The following is a 20,158-nucleotide window of genomic DNA, read 5'->3' as shown; positions in this document are numbered from 1 at the left end:
TTATTTGATTAATTTGATAAAGTTCTCTAATTGTAGTGAAGAGGTAGGTATCCTTGACTGTCAGTTTCCAGTGGAGATGTTATATACTGATTAGACAAGTTCCAGTATCTTGTGTTTAGTTGGTTTAATACAAAACATGAATGGTTGGTAAAAGACGTTTGAAAAAAGCTTTTCTTCTTTCAAAAAATGAAAACTATTAACACTTAGTGATCAGTTTTGCAAATGATGTAATTTGTGTTTACCAAGTTACTAGGTGCCTCTTCCAAAGTGTAACTTGACTTCGGCCTTCAGCAAGTGATAGTACAAATATCAGTTTTTCTCTGTATATCAAAGATGCATTTCTGGCAAATACATCCTTGACTTTTGGTACTGGGAAATGTTTTAATGAAGGTTTGCGCTGTTCAAGTGCAAGGACTATATGAATTTATCTTCCTAGAACCTGTAAAATGTAAAATCATTGAGCCAAATTCAATAGACACAGTTCCTGTTATGGCAGAGTTTTTAGCCAGAGCCACTATATAGCCTTCAGCATTTCAAGGTCACAGGCATCTCAAATCAAATAATAGACTTGATTTGTAATGACCAAAACTCAGCAGGATAAGTCTCGGTTATGCACCTGCCTGTGCTGAAGTAGCTTTTAAGATATTTGCTTTTAAGGATTTTGAAAGTTCAAGAATTTGTTATATTAAGATCAAACCGATGAAAGAATTCATTTGGAATGAATTCAGACAACATCATTATATATGTGTGTGTGTATACATATATATATATAAAACAGAAAGAAAAATACCCAAACACAAAAAAACTTACCACAACTTCAGGTAATTTTCTTAGACCTTTTGCTCTGAAACATGGTGAAGTTGCAACTTTGGAAGGTTTTTTTGTTCACAAGAACAAAAATTGGTAAGGTCTCTAAGACTGATCGTGTGACCTATGCCATAAAAGTACTTCAGATTCTGTAAACAAGACATTCTGAAACCAAACTAAGACATTCAGTGAACCAAACGTTTCCAATTCATTTTGATTGCAGCTAGTTATTAGGTTTCTAGGTCGGGGTGCAAGCTGAAACCAAAGGAAAGAAATCAAATAAGCATGGCACAAATTAGCATGGAGTGGGACAAGTAGAATTCTTAAGATCTAGGTCCTTTTACCAGGTTGGAATTTGCAAGGGAAAGTGAAGAGATCCATCAAACTGTTTTTATTGATGAGAATCCATTCTTACCATATTTCCATTTGAAGTATCTCAGTTGACACTTTTTTTCATCATACAGAATACCTTTGTTCTGGGCTTCCACCTTCCTACAGCCATGAAATGGGAAGTTTTTACCATTATATCACTGGCCATAAGAGAAGGCCACTTCAGAAAGTGTCAGGTGCCTAATTTCTTCAGATGCCTTCAAGAACACCACCTGCTACCTATCTCTGTTTTAGATTCCAAAGTATCTTGTCAACATATGCATGGAAAAATGTGACCAGACACAGGTGTATGACTGAAGACACTAAATAAAGCCTGAAATAAGCAGCTAATTTTTTTACTGTTGTCCTAATGGTAGCTTTAATAACTTAAAAGCCAAATAGCTGTATGTTTTGGAAATTAAAGCAGGTGTCAGAGACATAAAATGAAAAATCTTGGCGGAAATATACAGTTCCCCAAACTGTATGTCACACACCGCTTCCAGATTTTCAGACTTTTTTTCAGAGGCTGTTTCAGAATGTTCTGTCAACTCATCCAATTTGCCAAGTATGTTCACTGATGTTCCAAGGATTACATATAGCTTGATTGGGCACAATTTAGTCCTAGGTGTTTTGGGCTGCAATAATGTCCTGCTGTGGCAATGTTCTGGGAGACTCTGGTCAGTAGCAAGGTCCAGATCCTTTTCTAAGTCACTGGGAATGATCTTGAAGGTAGAAAGAAGGAAAAGCACAGGGGCAAATCAAAGTTCCTTTTTCTTTTTTTTTCTTTTTTTTTTTTTTTTTTCTTTTTTTTCTTTTCACTGTTACTCTCATAGATTTGGCTTTCCTCCATATGACAATGCTGTAAAAATTGTACAGCCATTTGGATACAAGATCCTAAACTGTTGCCATTAGAGTTGAGGAGTCAGGGCTCATTTCTGTGAGAAACACCATTGTAGGCAACTGAAGATACATGAAGTTATGAGACTGATTTGAATGGTGTACAATTAACTAAATATGATACTGCCAACACCATTACAATTTGAGCCTTTTAATGTTTGCCTTTGGTTATGAATCCCCTCTCCTTTTGATTTTCTTTTCCATGTAGTCCCAAGGGCTACACACTTACTTGTTTAAAAATATGATCATCATGACTATCATATGATCATCACCATGACTACAAGAGTTAGACTTTAAGTGAAAGAAAAATCTACTAGGCTCAATAAAAATCACTGAAATTAGACAATATTGTGGTATCCTTTTATATTTTTCCAGGGAATAACTGAGAAGCTAGAAGTGAAACTGAATCAGAAAATCTCATTAACATTTTTGATTCCAGTTGTATTGCTGTTCTCTGAACTACAAGCAATGAAAATACATTACATTCCTTTAAACAAGACAAGTGAAACAAGTACTTATGATTGATTTTTTTAAAGATTAATTATTCCAATAATAGCATTTTCCATTGAAGCTGAGAAGGCTACATTGGACAGCTGAGGTATAGTCACATCCCAAATTTTCAGGTTACCAGTTACTTCAGGTGCTTTACAAGCAACCCCAAAGGTAGAAAACATGAGCTGAAAACTGAATTCCTTCTAACGTCAATGAGAGTTTGTCCCTCACTCCCCTCCATAGCAAAATAAAAGGATGTTCAGATTGGCTGGTCTTCAGAGCAGAAGGGGATGCAATCTCCATGGTTTATTGTTTAAATGCCAAGGACTTTGCACATGAGGAGAGGGTAGAAGGCTGATGTGACGCCCATCTACAAGAAGGGCCGTAAGGAGGATCCGGGGAACTACAGGCCTGTCAGCCTGACATCAGTGCCAGGGAAGGTCATGGAACAAATCCTCCTGGGAGAGATTACACGGCTCGTGCGCAACGTTCACGGGATCAGGCCCAGCCAGCATGGGTTCATGAAAGGCAGGTCGTGTTTGACCAACCTCATCTCCTTGTACGACTAGGTGACCAGACTGGTAGATGAGGGAAAGGCAGTTGATGTAGTCTACCTAGACTTCAGCAAAGCCTTTGACATGGTCTCTCACAGTATCCTGCGGAAACTGGCTGCCCGTGGCTTGGACAGTTTTGCCCTCTGTTGGATAAGGAACTGGCTGGAGGGCCGTGCTCAACGGGTGGTGGTCAATGGAGTGAAGTCTAGCTGGAGACCTGTTACAAGTGGTGTCCCCCAGGGGTCGGTACTGGGGCCCATCCTGTTTAATATTTTCATTGACGTCTTAGATGAAGGGATTGAGTGTACACTGAGTAAGTTTGCAGATGACACCAAGTTGGGAGGTGGGGAGGGCCCTGCAGAGGGATCTAGATAAGCTGGATCGCTGGGCTGAGGTGGATAAAAGTACTTTTATGAGTATGAGGTTCAACAAGGCCAAGTGTCGGGTCCTGCACTTTGGGCACAACAACCCCATGCAGCGTTACAGGCTTGGGGATGAGTGGTTGGATGAGTGTGAAGAGGAAAGGGACCTGGGGGTGTTGGTTGATGCTCGGCTGAACATGAGCCGACAGTGTGCTCAGGTGGCCAAGAGGGCCAATGACATCCTGGCCTGCATTAGAAATAGTGTGGCCAGCAGGAGCAGGGAGGTGATCATCCCCTGTACTCAGCACTGGTGAGGCCACACCTCGAGTACTGTGTTCAGTTATGGGCCCCTCACTACAAAAAAGACATTGAGGCCCTGGAACGTGTCCAGAGAAGGGCAACGAAACTGGTGAGGGGTCTGGAGCACAAGTCTTATGAGAAGCGGCTGAGGGAGCTGGGATTGTTCAGCCTGGAGAAGAGGAGGCTCAGGGGAGACCTCACTGCACTGTACAACTTCCTGAAGGGAGGTTGTGGTGCAAAAGGGTCTGGCCTCTTCTCCCAGGCAAATAGTAGGACCTGAGGAAACAGCCAGAAGTTATACCAGAGGAGGTTTAGGTTGGACATTAGGAGAAACTTTTTCTCTCAAAGGGTGGTCAGGCACTGGAATGGCTGCCCAGGGAGGTGGTGGAGTCACCATCCCTGGCGGTGTTCAAGAAGCGCCTGGATGAGGAGCTACGAGATATGGTTTAGTGCTTGTGGTACTAATAGGAATGGGAGGGTGGTTGGACTAGATGATCTTGCAGGTCGTTTCCAACCTTGTGATTCTGTGATTCTGTACAGTAGCTTCCTCCACTGCAAATCCTACAGGGTTCTATCAGAAATCTATCTGCCGTACTTGTTCAACAAAAAGAAAAGAACAAAGGAGGTATGTCTTAGACTAGGATTTCAGTACAATTTACAGTACATTTACTGCCTATTGTTACCTGGCAACACTGAATTTCTAATATTCTGTTATCATTCTTCTTTCCACTACAAAATGCTCGCATTTCTTATTATCATGGTCCCTAGGCATCAGGATGTGCAATAAGAGGAGGAGAATTCATAAAATTTATATCACAGTGCAACTGTTACTGGTATATCAAGAGCCAGCTACAGTATTCATCATAGAATGTATGCGTATTTTGATATTTGTAAGTAGTAAATGCTTCACTTCAAAGCAAAGTTTTGCAGCCTCTAAGACATTTGCATCTCTAGAACAATTGCAATCCGTGCATTTTCTGACAATGTATTACATATCAGCTTTCAAACCTTTGTTCTTAGAATCCCAATATCTGTATGAAGTAAGTGGTGAAACGAAGAATTTTATGTAAACCACATTTCCCTTAAAAAAAAAAAAGAGCTGAAGTAATAGCTACACTTTCCTTTTGATCTACCAGTCTCTCAATATGCTCATAAGAAATCCAAATATACATTTACCTAAATTGCTGAAAAAACATGTTGGTTTGCTCTGTCTTTTTTGTGCAAAACTTTGTTTGCACCTATACACTCTCCATGCTGGTTCAAAGCTGTCAGGATATGGAGCTAATTACTGCTCAAATTCTTACACACACTCAATGTCTGAACTTTGCTCACATCCATGCTGGATGCAACTGTAACATGCACAAGGCTGTGTAGAGGATACACAGGCATAATGATTTGCCGGCAGTTAACCAGAGACTTGGGGAGAGGCAAAACGTGAAAAGCTGCCCTGGGAGAGAAGACCCTGGGGGTTAGAAGTATGAGGCTTGCCAACATGAGCCAATAGGCATGTAAGCCACTAAGAAGACTAAAGATGTGTCACCAAATTATAAACATGCTGATTGGTTGATAGGGTTAAAGCAGAACCACAGCAAGGGAAATTGCAAAACACTTGTGCAATTCCTAAGGCTCATCTTTTTTTGAGACACTTCCGATCTGTTCCTCTGCATTCTCCAATATGAGCATAATATATGGCTTCCACAGAGAGTGAGCAGTAGTTTTCAAAAACTTTTTTTGGAATCTCAATAAGGAGAATAAGAGATGCAGGTTTCTAGCCAAAGTACTGTATAGGGGAAAAGCTAAGGAAAGGGTGTTTAAAACATTGTTTGACAACAGCACCAGGTGTGGAAAACAAAAGAAAAAAGGAAGATGAAACTAGATCATTCATTCTACTAACCCATTTTGTGGGAGATTCGTTGTAAGGAATGTAGCCTCAAATTCTGAGATTAAGATGCAGACTTAGGTTCCTGTAGTAGTTATTGTGAAGGTTGAATAACAAAGAATAAATGACAGCTTGTCGTCCTTTTTCTTCAGTGAGACAAAAACTACCCAAAACACCCAAATACTCATTCTAAAACAGTGAATTTTTTCGTTAACTGAAGTATGTGAAGATTATGATTGGTAGGAGATACATATCCTGTGTTGTGGCTAGACTGACACTTCTAAGTTCTGCAGAGTTAAATCTTGAGGGAAGATGGGTTTCTTCTTTTGAGGTAAATGTTTCTCTTCATATTTTGTGGACAATAATGAAACAAAAAAGTGGCTATTTTGCTGTAAAAGAGAGTCTGACTATACATTTTATATTTATTAATATTTATTACTTTTAGAAATATTTTTAATTGAGAACTGCAGGAAAAAATAAAGTGTGTGGAAAAACAGATCACTTATACTCCCAAAAACTTCAGTGAATCTCAAGTTTTTGCCTGCCTGCTGATTGTAATATTCTAGATATGGAGGCAAATCTTGTCTCTGAGGAAGTCCTTAAGCAACAGAATTTGTGTCATGTAAGTGTCATGCAGCTGTTTTCTGATTACTCAGTTTGTGTTTGATAACCAAATTAATAAAATAACAAGCACTGCTATCAAAACTGAATGCATGTAAACTGGGCTTAAGTTTGTGCTCCTATGACCAGGTTCCCTAATAATCCATCTATATCTATCTATCTATCTATCTACTATCCATGTACCTACCTAGTTCCTACCTACCTACCTACTTATGGATTGGATATTGAATATTTTTAAGTTAATGAATTAGCAATAGAGACCAAACATTTCAGAGGACAAGGTAGTACGTAAAAGTACTGGTCAGCTACGCTGACTTTACATTAGAGCAGTTCTATTCACTTTGACAGAAATGACTTTGATTTCTACTTCTCTTTTTTGCCAAACAACATTTTCTTGATACAAGTACAGGCCCATACTCTTTGCAGCAGACGATGTGCTCGCCTGAAAAGGTAGCTTGATGTATGAGTGAGAGTAAACCAGTTCCACAGTTTCTCCACGGAGAGTGACTGCAAGGATGACGTCCATACAAGAGCAGCTGTTTAGTGTGCTGAGAAGAAAGCCTTCACGTTTGAAGGACATTTAGCTGGGCTGACACTCCCCAGTTCCCCTTCCTACACCACCAGAAGTTCCTTGCAAAGACCCTTCTCTCAAAACCAATGGGAGAAAAGTTTAGCCCAAGAATGCCATTGCTCTTGGTGAGAACTGCATCCCTGAAGTCCACATAGGTGCTGGCACATCTCTTCACGATGCTTGCAGCCTGCTGAAGGCTGCATTAAGCCTCATGGCCCAGCGACACCCAAGCAGAAACCCCTGAATCACTGCTGCTTTCCTTGCTGCTAGTGAGTTTTTGCCATGAGAAAGCACTGTCCCCAAGTCCAGGGACTATGCCTCCAGCATAGTCAAGGGCTGATCTGCGCTGCAGACTATATTGCAAATGGCGGGTTAAATGACACTGATTGGTGGTAGCAAACCTCAGCTCAGGAGGGGTGGATTGGCTGCCCTCAGGATCTGAGGTGTTTTTTGGCACCTAACATTTCACACCCAGGTCTATTTTCCATTTCTCACTAAAGCTGTTGGAAAAAAACAAATGCTTCAGGCAATGCTACACCCAATGCTACAGTTGCTTAGTGCAAAATGAGCCTTTTCTATGGATGTTGCAGCCAGTCAGTGGGCCCTCAAAGCAGATATGGTCAGAGAGCTTCCAGAAGAGGCTGTTTTCTGCTGGCTCCAGACTGACAGAACAGTAGCCTTGGGCTCGCTGCTGCTCTCACAGATAGTGCTTTCAGGCATGATATTCAGAATTTACATCTGTGTTTTCTAAGGAAGGCCAGAATCATTCTACATTTCCTGAAAAGATGAATGCTACATAACAACTTTGCTCAAAGCTTTGAGATTCAAATAAAAGTTTCCTAAATGTTTATGGTACCCATACTCAATAAGACTCAGCAATTGTGAAAGCTGAATATGAAGGCTGTTTTTTTTTGGTTTTTTTTTTGTTTTTTTTTTTGTTTTGTTTTGTTGTTGTTGTTGTTGTTTTTCACCTTAGATGGTTGTATTTCAATTTCTTTTGCAATCTGGAAAAGAAAATCCCAACCCATGAAATTGAAATATGAATGAAATGTGAACTTGCTTTACAGTTTTTGTTCCATGTAAAACCAATAATGAATTAAGACTGACTCAGATTTCTGGCAGACTCAAATCATCCAAGATATTAAAAAGTTTGGATACTACAGCATTTTAAGGAACTTTATAAAATTTTAGGGGGGTAGAGCTACGTCCTAGTTGTTTAGGATCCATAACTTTTAAGCCCTTGATTTATCCTACTCCAAAATTTTGCTATGAAATCTTCCCAAATTTGCGTTTAACCTAATATATCTTGTACCCACTGAAGAAGGACCAGGAATCTTATTTTTATCAGTATTATGTAGATTTTATTACCAGTGTTCCATGAAAAAGCATGAGTACTAAGAACCCGCTTCAAGTATGCTGGGCAATGAAATACTCCTCACTTTCCAATTTCCTACCCTAAAAAAAATCCAAAACTTAAAAAACAAAAACAAAGACCTCCCAAAACAAGAGAGAAAGTAGAGTGAGAGTTGTTTTTTTTTTTTTTTTCTTTTTTTTTTTTTTAATTAATATTGACACATAATCATGTCTTCCATCGGTTTCTTGTATTGCTTGTACCATGCATCAACTAACAGCAGCTAAGGCTAGCACCCAGATGTCACAACTCGTACTTACAGGCATGTTTCTAGATTTTGGCTACTGAAATTTTTATTTTTCACTTAAATATGGAATATCACATAACATCATAACACAGTGTGAGGGTTGATGTGGAACAGCCACCATGATTTCTTCACCAGCTGTCCTGTCTTCTCAGCCTTTCTCATTTACAAAAAGCAAGAAATGCTGCCACATGCCACCACTTCATTAGCTAGCACTTAAGAGCACATTAGCATTTTAGCAGGCAGTTTCCAAACAGGCAACTTCAAGGCAGATCTTCAAGACCGAAAATACACACAAATAGCACTGTAGCATGTAAGAACTTAAGCCACAACAATACAATGTTGTCAGTTTTATTTGTAAAAAAACCTACAGAGTTGCTGACCTTGTCCTTATCTGCAGTGTATGCTCCTGTTCATGGTAAGCTTTGTTTATCTGGTTCTTTCTCTCTATATGCCTTGTGTTATACCATTTTTGGTAGAAGTTATTCATACTTACTACTCTCTTTCACAGTTCGTTCAAATGCAGTCTATGTTCTTTGTTCGTACACTTCATTAAAAGGAAGAAAACATTTACAAGTACCCTTCTAACTTGTAAAGATAATCACAATGTAAACCTCTACATTTTAAAGGCATTACATCACTTCTGCATTGTACATGCTTGTCTTAATGCTGTTGATAATGACTAAGATCAGACTCAAGCTAAGGATGAGCTGCTACAAGTTATTAATTAAAAAAGCTTCAACCTCTTCTGATAGTGCTTAAGGTGAAGTGTGGTTTGAGGCATTAAACAGGAATCTTCAAAAGAGTCCAAGAAAGTTAGATGTTTTCATTGAGAAGTATCTGAGTATTTCCCTTCCACTGAAGGGAAAGCCTACACCAAAGCCTCTAGCTGTAAAGTAACTGGATGGAAGTACCACAGGCCACTTCCATGGGAATATAAACTCAGATGCTTCTGAAGTCCTATCTACTCTAGGTCTTAGGTTTTAGTGATGCCAAACAGCATCCTATACTGAGGCTGGTAAGGCAGTGATAAATTACAAAGCTGTTTTCATAGAGGTTTTCTGGACCTGCCCCTCAAAAGGATGATTCTGAGGCTCCTGAAAAGTTAGAAGATCTTTCAAACTGAGTGGGCTCTCATTCCAGATCCAACGCAGGGCCTGGTATAAATTGAGAGATGCTGTTCAGCATGATTCTGTTGTACCACATCTTCCCTCCTGTATCTACAAAAGTGCTCAGAGATGATAGAAGCATAATGTGGTTCACTGGTTGTGGTTCACTGCTCTCTGAAATGATACATCCCTGCTTCAGAAACTTAAGAATCTCAATTTAGGTAGTGCATTCACAACGTACACAGGTTTACATGGGTTTTACATGCATGTTTAAATACACTTAAAATAGTAAGTAAAAATATATGCGTTGAAATAATACACACCCTTGATTTATGTATGGTTGGGTCACATTTTAACTGCTTTAAATAGCAAACATACATAACCTCTCACAATAGTTATTTACTACTGCATGCTTAAAATAAATCGTGAAATGTCGGTGACAACTGTCATGTTGTCCTTCACTAAACATGAAAAGTTTGAGCAGCAGTAGAAACAAAAATACTGCATTGATATGGCATCAAAGTTTGTCAGTTTAAAGCTACTACTTCATGTATTTTAAAAATCCCCCTCAGAACACATCTGCCTATTACCATAATTCGTCACCTTATACTCTATACTACAATATAATGTTTAAAATACAGTTAACTCTAACCCGTCAATGACTTTTTAATAAGGTATTGTACAAATATACAGCTATTTATAACAGATACAATAAAGCCATTAACATAACAGCAAGATACATAAAATTATAATCCCCAGTATATGGAATGAGCTTTTCTCTGAGTCAGACAAAATCAGGCTCATTTTTTAATTATCAGCAGCGTTTAGTGAATGCTGAAGTTTTACTTATTTTGTGAACATTCAGTGAATGTAACAGATTTTACTGATGTCCTGAAGGATCAAGTGGTGTCCAGTACAGCTTCACAACGTAATGCCATCACGGTCACAATGTCAATAGATGTGCATGGTCTCTGAACTGGCTGTTGAGTAGCATGAAAAGTTTTTTCTGGATGCCTTACTGAAAGATACGCAAAGCAAATGACTGTTGATGATGAAGTCCTTAAAGTTAAATAATTGTTTAGTGTTTCCCCCTAAAATTTAAGTGCACGAATAGTTAAACTACACTTGTAGTTTAGAAAGGTCCTTGTCTTGAGGAATATTTTACTTACAGAAGCTTCCATTGTAAAATGAAGATTCATGTTTCCCAATGACACGTGATGGAATGCTAATCTGTGGGAAATCATCCTTTGGCTTCTGGGTGTTGCTGCTGCTGGACTTACTTCGGCTGTGATCTGGTGTGGGCTGGATAGGCAAAGATCTGGCTGCCCTGGATCTCACCAGGCAGCCACAAACAAGGCGAAAGAAAGCTCGACGCATTTCCTTACTAGCCAAAGTATAGATGATAGGATTCATTGCAGAATTGATGACAGCCAAAGCTATAAACCAGTTGGCTTTGAATAGGACAGAGCATTCCCTGACTTGGCAGGCCACATCAATAAGGAACAGAATGAACAGAGGTGACCAACAGGCAATGAAGACACTAACAACAATCACAACAGTCCTGAGGAGTGCCATGGACCGCTCTGAGTTATTATGGTTAGTGACATTACGGCTGCTGGACTTTACCAGGATGTAGATGCGTGCATAAAGGATAACAATGGCTACCAGAATGGCTATGAAGATACTAATGCAGAATACAACATACTTCTTGGAGTAAAGAGGCAAAATTGTTGAGCAATCTGGCAAGTTGTTTATACAGTTCCAGCCAAGGATGGGCAAGGCACCCAAGGAGATTGAAATAAGCCAGCAGGTTCCAATGAGAAGGAACACTCTGTATTTTTTATTTGCATCATAAGGCCTCATCTTAATCATTGTCAAGTGTCGTTCAATAGCTATTGCTAATAAGCTGAAGGTGGAGGCTCCTAACGCAACAAACATACTGCCTTCCCTAATAAACCAAATTGTGGAGGACAAGCTCAGAGTTTTCTTCCCAGACATAAGAATGTTTACTTTGTAAACAATTCCAGCTAAAAGATCACAGAGAGCTAGATTGCCAATGAAAAAGTACATGCGGTTGTGAAATTTATTGTTTTTCCAAATGGCAATCAACACCATCAGATTTTCCAGGACTATGAAACTACATAGGATCAGAAATGCAACAGTGGTAAGGTCTATGTTATCAGTTGCCTTTTCCCTCAGAATAAGCTTTCCTGTGTAATTATAATGCAGTACAATCAGAGAGTCCATCTCCTCATTTCCTTCAGTACCAACAACAGCAGCAGGTATCACAGTAACTGCTGACATAGTTTATTAGCTGCTGTTGGATGTTTCTTCTTTAATGTCACGAGAATTTAGTTCCAGTAACGTTCCACAAGAGGGAGATCAAGCCACAATCCTCCAAGTGCTCCTCTGGGTAGGCAGTGGATATTCCCAGATCCAGTGAGTCTCTCATGTTAATTTGGGAAAGCAGCTAAGAAACCAGGTTCTGAAAATAAGAACAAATGCAAAGTAAGTCTCGCTGTCATCACACATCACCCATATAGACTGTGTGACTGCTCAAGCTGTAATACAGGCCCTGGATCCAAAAGGGATGTTGGCTACGGCTGAGTTCTGAGGTCACAGATTTATTAAGCTGGTGGTAAGGAAGCCATAGGTCTTGCTCCTTATGGGTTCAATTCTGCTATGGAAATATGATTTCAATGTAAAGAACTGTTGGTAAGTGTTTTCACCTGCAAAAGTTCCAAGTCCAAAAAAAAAAAAAAAAAAAAAAAAAAAAAGCAGGAGTAGAGAGAAGCTCCCAGCAAGCCTGTGTGCACAGTAACTGGTGCAATTTCAGAAAGGCTGGAGTGTATGTGGCACTGCCAAAGCACCACCCCATCTTCACTGCCTGAGCAGTAGCAAGGCAAAATTACTGCTTTTTAGTTTTCCACAGAGATTTAAGGCAGCAGAGAACACAAGAAAGCATCAAACTTTGTCCATTGTGCACACTGCCAATGCGTAAAATAGCTTTCCACACTTAACAACACCAAAACTATGCTACTTGCAATTAAGGAGACACTCTGAAAGCCATTCATGATAAAGCTAATCCTACTTCAAATTCAAATTAGTTGACCTACGACTATCATTTTTTAAACAAACATAGCCAATCACATCTTTCTATTATTTTTTTTGTATACTGTGTATGCAACACATGCATATGCACCAAACAGAATCAGAGAATAGTTTTGGTTGGAAGTGATCTTTTAAAGATCAAGCCTTCAGCCCTGGGTAGGACTGCTACCTACCAGATCTGGCTGCTCGTGGCCCCATCCCACTGGCCTTGAACACCTCTGGGGAAGGGGCATCCAGAAGTTTTTTCTGTGCTAGTGCCTCAAAGGGTGATGAGTAAAAAACTTCTGCCTAATGTCTAACCTAAATCTCCCATTTTAGTTTAAAGCCATTCTTCCTTGTTGTTTCACTATTAGATTATGTAAAAAGTAGGTTCCCCTCCTGCTAATAAACTCCCTTCAAGTACTGGAAGGCAACAATGGGGTCTCCTTTGGAGCCTACTCTTCTCCAACTTAAACAAGCCCAGTTCCCTCAATCTTTTCTCGTAGGAGAGCTACCCTTTGACCATCCTCGTGGCCCTCCTCTGGACCTTCTCCAATAGCTCCCCATCTCTCCTGTACTCAGGATCCCAGACCTGGATGCAGAACTCCGGATGAGGCCTCACAAAGGCAGAGTAGAGGGGGACAATCACGTCCCTCACCCTGCTGGCCACCCCTCCTCTGATGCAGCCCAGAATACAGCCCCAGCTGCAAGCACACACTGCTGGCTCAGGTACAGATTTTCATCCACAAGGATTTCCAAGACCTTCTCTGCAGGGCTGTTATCAATGAATTCTTCTCCCAGTCTGTACTCATATCTGAGATTGTCCTGAGTCTCTCTGCACTTGTCCTTGTTGAACCTCAATAGGTTTATCTGTGCCCACTTTTAGAGCCTGTATAGGTCCTTATGGATGGCATTCCTTCCGTCTGCTATGTCAACTGTACTACTCAGCTTGTGTCATCATCAAACAGAGCACTCGATCCCACTGTGCTGAAAAGGACTAGATCCGAGATTGACCACTGGAGGACACCACTCATTACTGGTCTCCACCTGGACACAGATCTAGATATAAAATAGAGTATGTATAAAAGACACTGATTTAAGATTTTTCTTTTTTAAATACTAAAATGACCAGTCATTGTTCTTTTCAATTTACTTCTGTTCTTCAAATGGAAACTTTGATTAATTGTAGCATTTTCCCATGGACTTTGAAATGATGCATTTTCACAGCAGATTGATTCTCTTACCTCTTTTTTTGCACTTCCATGCATAAGTATTGGAAGAGATCTATACAGCTTTATAAAAATATCAGGTGGTGACAGAAGCGCTTAATACTCTACCAAAATGTGACAGGCACTGCATACTTCAATGAGAATCAGTGCTCATGCCTCAAATGCATGCAGTAAGGCTGAATAGATAGCCACTTTTTCAGTTCAGCTACCAAACAAGGATGAAGACAATAACAGAACTGATTCCATCTGAAGCAAATTTGTGTGTTTTTTTTTAATTCAGGAAAAATAGGAAAATAAAATTTCTGCTACACGGAGGTCACTTTCTATTGGTCTGCCCTCCCCCTAGTGTAACTTAATTTTAGGAATTTATAAGAGCTAGAACTCATATATATATACTATTTACAAAATGGCCATGAGCATTTCCCAAATATGTCAAAAACACTTTCAAAAGAAGACATCAAGAGATGAATTAGAGATTTCAGCCTCGACTAGTACACCAGCAGTTTTCAACCTCTGACCTATACAGTGCATGGACTCTCTTAATTATTCTACATAACTGAGGTATGCAGGCTTACTGTCAGTAGGCTTAGGCTTAACGCAGGAGTGTATGTACTTTCATTGGAAAGCACACAGGTTTCTGAAGATCACAAAAGCTCCTGAGTTACCACTATTCCAGCACATCGTTTTGGACACTTCAGAAGTGGGAGTGGAATTTCAAGTGCCTTGTAGAAGACTGGAGGAGCAAAGCAAGTCCCAGTTGAATGTAAACGGAGTAAAGGATGACCCAATCCATTTTTCCCACCCTCCCTTTTCCTGGATTCTCTCCTTCAGAAAAGAATGAACCTAACAAAAGCTTGTGGTGACATGACATAATTTCATTATCACATTCAGGACATATCAAAATGATTGTTTGAGAGAGTGATTTTCTATTATTATTCACCCATTCTAGTCTCTATGTCCAAAATTCTTTGGTGGAGAGAACCACAAGGAGAGGTTATGCAAGAAGCACAGTTATCTCTTGGAGCTGTAAGTCTTTTTCTCTCTGAAGATGGCAATCCCCTCATTCATTTCTCCTGATCTGAACTGGGCCCTCAAGTTGTTCACCGTCTTTCTGAAGCATGAACAGCAAAGCTCTGAGCTTCACCTCAGCCAAGGTTCAATCTAATTGTAATTCAGTTAAAATCTGTACACTGTTATCACAGACTATCACAATCTTTCATTGTATTGAGTTACAACAAAATGCCACTGTTCATATGAATTGCAAGTGCTTGTCACTGTACAATAAGCAATTATATTTGATTAGAAAAGTATTCATTAATGACAGCTTAACTAGCATCAGACTACTTGAGAGAATTGTACTTAGTGTTGTTACAACACCACATGCAACAAAATGCATGTTTCTATAAGACTTTTCCAAGCAGAGATATGATACTCTTCTATCACAGAGCAAATGCATTTCTTTCTGACTCCATTGAAGGCAATGGGCTATACCAGTTTCCCTGGCAGAAAGCATGGGTGATGCACTCAATCAGCAGAAATTACACTGGGTCTCTTCCATTGTTTATAATTACTTCTTCTCTTAAAATTATTACAGCAAATTCAGTATCACTGGTAAATCTGCCTCTGACAGCCCAGTGTCATGGCAGTGGAGAATGTAACAGTATTCACCAGGACTCTATGGGAATGAATCTCACTCACTAGTCACCTGAAAGTACCTGAAATACACCTGAAAAGTCACCTGAAATACAATAAATTAAAAATTACTCCTTTCTGGCAGCAGCATTCAGCCATGCCATTTTTTAAAGATTGTTTTCATTCTTCTCCTTCTTTGTAGTCAGTAACTCAGAAATTATACAATTGGTTGTGTACTATAACAATGAGATAGCAGCAGTCAGATTTAGAATACCCATACCACTGCTTCCTGACAGCTCTACAAACTAGTCTTCCAAATGCCTCTGTGCCAGCCAGATGCAGAGGACTAGTCACTAGCTGCAAAGTATGGACCTTACCTTTAAACAGTGAAAAAAGAACCTGAAGAATATGTTGGTGTGCGTTTCACATTCAGCACTGGTGTGGTTAAGTACCTCAATACCCTGAGATACAGCGAGAAATCCATTTCATTCTCTCTAAAGGAAAGAGGAGAATCTCTGTTGCTGCACCACCAGGCACCACAAGAAGCATAAAGCTATAGGCAGAGCAAGGGCAACCTGACTATGACTCCTTGTGGATGCGTGTTCAAACAAAGGAACGACGCCAAGAACCACAGCCAAGTGGAGCACAATTCAGCTGCCTCCTTTCCTGCCTATTCCGAGGATGGAACAAGCAGCTGGGTGAGCAGTGTGGCTGTGAACATCGCGATCTGCCCATGCTGGCAAACCTTCTTGCCCACCGCTACATTTTATGATTTCAGTAGCTGTTAGTGTGGTCTCCTGTAGAGGTCCAAGATCCTCATGCATCCTTCCAAGTTGCAGTAGAGCTCACCGCCACAGCTGATGTTCCCAGAGTCTGCTGATACTGCCACCCACATGGAAAGGTCAATTCCGCATGGAAGTCGGTAACACTCAGTTCTGCCCCCTGGTACATCTCTACCACCGTCCCTAGACATACCAGTAGCAGGTGGGCAAGCCGGGCTCTCCACAGGTAAGCCTGGGTAAGGCTGCTGGGGACAACCTGCAATTTTCCTCTGGGACTGTGGAACTCCCAGTACCTGAAGGCAGCAGGGAGCTGATGACGAGACAGGGGTCTCTCTTCGGATGGGTGCTCTTTAACATCTTTATCAATGACATCGATGACGGAATCGAGTGCACGCTCAGCAAGTTTGCTGATGACACCAAGCTGAGTGGTGCGGTTGACACGGTTGAAGGAAGGGATGCCATTCAGAGGGCTGAAAGGTGGGCCCGGGTGAACCTAATGAGGTTCAACATGGCAAAGTGCAAGGTTTTGCACTTGGGCCAGAGGAAACCCAGGCATCCATACAGACCAGAAGAAGCAGTTCTTGAGAGCAGCCCTGTGAAGAAGGACCTGAGGGTCTTGATAGATGAAAAGTTTAACGTGAGCCAGCAGTGTGCCAGCAGCTCGGAAAGCAAATGGTATCCTGGCCTCCATCAGAAGAGGGGTGGTCAGCAGAGACAGGGAGGTACTGTCCCCCTCTACTCTGCCCTTATGAGGCCCCACCTGCAGTAGTAACTGGAGTGTCCAGGTCTGGAGCCCCCAGTACAAGAAAGACAGAGAGCTATTGGAGAGGGTCCAGAGGAGAGTCACGAAGATGATCAGGGGACTGGAGCACCTCCCCTACAAAGACAGGCTGATGGCACTGGGCTTGTTCAGCCTGGAGAAAAGAAGGCTGCGGGGTGACCTCATTGCAGCCTTTCAGTACCTAAAGGGAGCCTACAAACAGGAGGGGAATCAACTCTTTGAAAGGGTAGATACCAGCTAGCCCTCAGATATCAGGACAAGGGGAAAAGGGGACCCTGGGCAGCCTGGCCTAGCATTAAACGGGGAGGTTGGTAGCCCTGCATGTGGCAGGGAGGTTGGAGATTCACGATCCTTGAGGTCCCTTCCAACCCGGGCCATTCTGTGATTCTGTGATAATGCAGGCTCCCAACACCCTTCTGCAACTATCTGCAGCATACCTCTGTTCTCATCAGGCATTCTGCTCAGAGACCCACAGGGAGTAAAAGGCAGCCACCATCTCATGAGTCACTGTGCATTTTACAGCAGAAAAAATAAGACGTATTTTCAAAACACTGAGCCAAACAATTTTCATGGTAGCCCATGTCAGTCTTACAAAACACAAGTGAAAACAAGACTTAATTTACTGCTCCTTACATTTCCCTTTCACAACAGCATAAAATCCAGTTAAGTTTCGGACACTCACTGCAAGTCATCTGGATTCTGTATTTTCCTACCTTCCAATCATCCATGAAAATACATGCCCAAGCGGACTGGAGCCCCCCTCACCACCACCACGCACATTCCTGTTCTTCCTTCTCTTCCACACATTGCCATATGCTTTGGCCACAAATTACAATTTTAAGAAAAGCAAAGGGAAAGACAAGAACGTATATTCACAGCCAAACCATTGTATATTTTAAAGCCTTTATAGATTGAAAGTAAATGTGTGCAATTTCTCTGGTAACCCTGGCAGTGTCAAATTTAAAAAAAGGCCTTTAAGAACAGCCATGCTCAATGTAAACAGAATCCAGACAACAAACATCTGCTGCAAAACAATGTATTGGACAACTCAAATAAATTTTAAAATAATTGTTTTTGAAGTGAATGTTCTGGTAGTTTACGGCCGTTAGCAATGGTTACTTTTTGGCTTTGAAAGTCAGACATCCGTTTGCATTCTGTAACCCCGAACAGCACACGGGCACCTCGCAGTCCCGTCCAGTTTTGTTCCTGCATGTAAGCACGCTAAAAGAAGGAATATTCACTTATTCCCCCCTGCCGGCCCCTGCTGCTCTCAACTTATTCCTCCCACCCCCAAAAAATCAGCACTCAGTTCGCAAACTCTAATTTCTCAGCAACTCGAACTTCGGGGGGCGGGGTGGGGGGAGGGGAGGAGAGGTATGTGACAAAGCGCTCGTTGGAGCCGTCCGAGCACAACCCCGACAGCTCCAGAATGCTCGCAGAAGGCCGGCGTCACCTAACCCCGGCGCTCTGCGCCCCACTCACCGCTCCGCCGCTCCGCGCCGCATCCTGGGCTCGCCGCCTTCTGCAACTTTCCAGCTCCGAACAAGAGCTCCCTGGCGGCCGGACAGGGGATTCACAGCACTCACCCACTGCCGCACCGACGCCGGATAGAGGGCCGCGCCGCGAGGAACAGTACCTGCCTCCCGCCCCCGAAGCTCAGTGGCAGCAGCTCCCGAGCTCGCGGGCTGTGCTGGGGCAGGGCCGGGCCGGGCCAGGCCAGGTCGGGCGGGTCTGAGATGGCAGCAGCCGTTCCCCGCCAGCGCTTCCCGCCGGCCCGGAGCCGCCCCGACCGGCCGGCCCCCTCCTCAACCCCGAAGTCTGCCCGCCTCCTCCCGCCTCCCTCCTGTTCTGCCTGTCCCGCTGTCAGTCTGTCGATGTAGACAGGCTGGGCGTGGAACAATAGCAGTGAGCACCGAGAGAGAGAAGAGCGGGGCATCAGAGCCCACTGCGGAGTATTTTTGCGGACCATCTAAGTGCTGTTGGAGAGAAGAGGGGGAGGAAATTCTAGGTAGCTCTTACTCATCTCGAATTATTAGCATGTTCGAGTGAGGCTCACCTTTCCTGCAGCTGCCCTCGATTTTATTGTGTCTGATAATCAGCAGTCGGCAGAGAGGGATGGCACCAGGTGAAAGGCACATTTAGAAATTCCAAGCAAAAATTGTGGAGGTTTTACACTGAACTGCCAATTACAATAGGCCCTTCGCAAGGTACATCTTGACAGAAGTATTGATTGAATAAAAGTATCTCAAGGATAGCGATAGGCATGCAGGTTGCTTGAGTGCTGGAAGCTATACTTCTCAAAAGAAGTTGAAACTGGTGTCCTAGAATGTCTTAATTTACTCCAATTTGTAAAGTACCTGTGGGTACTGCAAAGCAGTAACTGCAAAGTCAGAAAGCAAAATCTTTCTGTCAAGAGTGCATCCGGTGCACAGGAACAGCACAGCTGCACTGCTGAGTGCAGGCAGGCCTCAAGGGTGCCCAGTGCCTCACAGCAGTGATGTTCTCAGCTCAGCATCATTGCACTGATACTCATGCCACGGTTTCAGCTGTCAAGTTGCCTGCACCACTTCTCTGGTTAAAGTCCTAGAAGAAAGCAGAAATGGGGTCTTAAAAGCTAGACATTTATTTTACACAAAGCTGATGAACAGAATACAAGGTGGTTTTCTGTTACTTTTTTTAATCTATGGGAGATGATTAAAAAAACATTTCTGGATAGGAGCTTAGGAAATAAGAACTACAGATGACTGTAGACTCTACAGACTACAGAAGACTCATAAAATTGCTTTGAAGCCTCTGGGTCCAGTATTTGAGGCCCTACCAAGTTATGGGCAGCACTGCGCTGCAGTGAGAGTGGTGCTGGCCTGATTTCGTCTTTCCATCTCGCATACTGTTTGAGGTCTGTTCAGTTCTGTGGAATGAAAGTTCCCTCCACACTGCTTAGATGCACACGCCACTTCTTACAGCAAAGGGGACTCCAAGCCTACGGGCTGGGGCTTTCTTGTACCATGGGAAAGTCTTGTCCAGCCAA

General features: G+C 42.0%; 1 protein-coding gene across 1 annotated transcript; it reads right to left on the bottom strand.

The window, feature by feature from the left end:
* Nucleotides 1–8,534: 8,534 nt before the first annotated feature.
* Nucleotides 8,535–18,711, bottom strand: S1PR3 (sphingosine-1-phosphate receptor 3). The gene is made up of 2 exons (XM_042822915.1): nucleotides 18,613–18,711; nucleotides 8,535–12,101 (listed from the first exon to the last, which is right to left on the bottom strand). Exon 2 carries the CDS (start codon nucleotides 11,918–11,920, stop codon nucleotides 10,778–10,780), a length of 1,143 nt encoding a protein of 380 aa, XP_042678849.1. The 5' UTR covers nucleotides 11,921–12,101; nucleotides 18,613–18,711; the 3' UTR covers nucleotides 8,535–10,777.
* Nucleotides 18,712–20,158: the final 1,447 nt, after the last annotated feature.

The sequence above is a fragment of the Centrocercus urophasianus genome, unplaced genomic scaffold (genome assembly GCF_019232065.1).
Source record: "Centrocercus urophasianus isolate 14NV4802_14NV808 unplaced genomic scaffold, USGS_Curo_1.0 seq_21, whole genome shotgun sequence".
In the NCBI taxonomy this organism is placed as follows: Eukaryota; Metazoa; Chordata; class Aves; order Galliformes; family Phasianidae; genus Centrocercus; species Centrocercus urophasianus.
The sequence above is the reverse complement of the archived record's forward strand: the minus strand, read 5'-3'. Positions and strand labels throughout refer to the sequence as shown.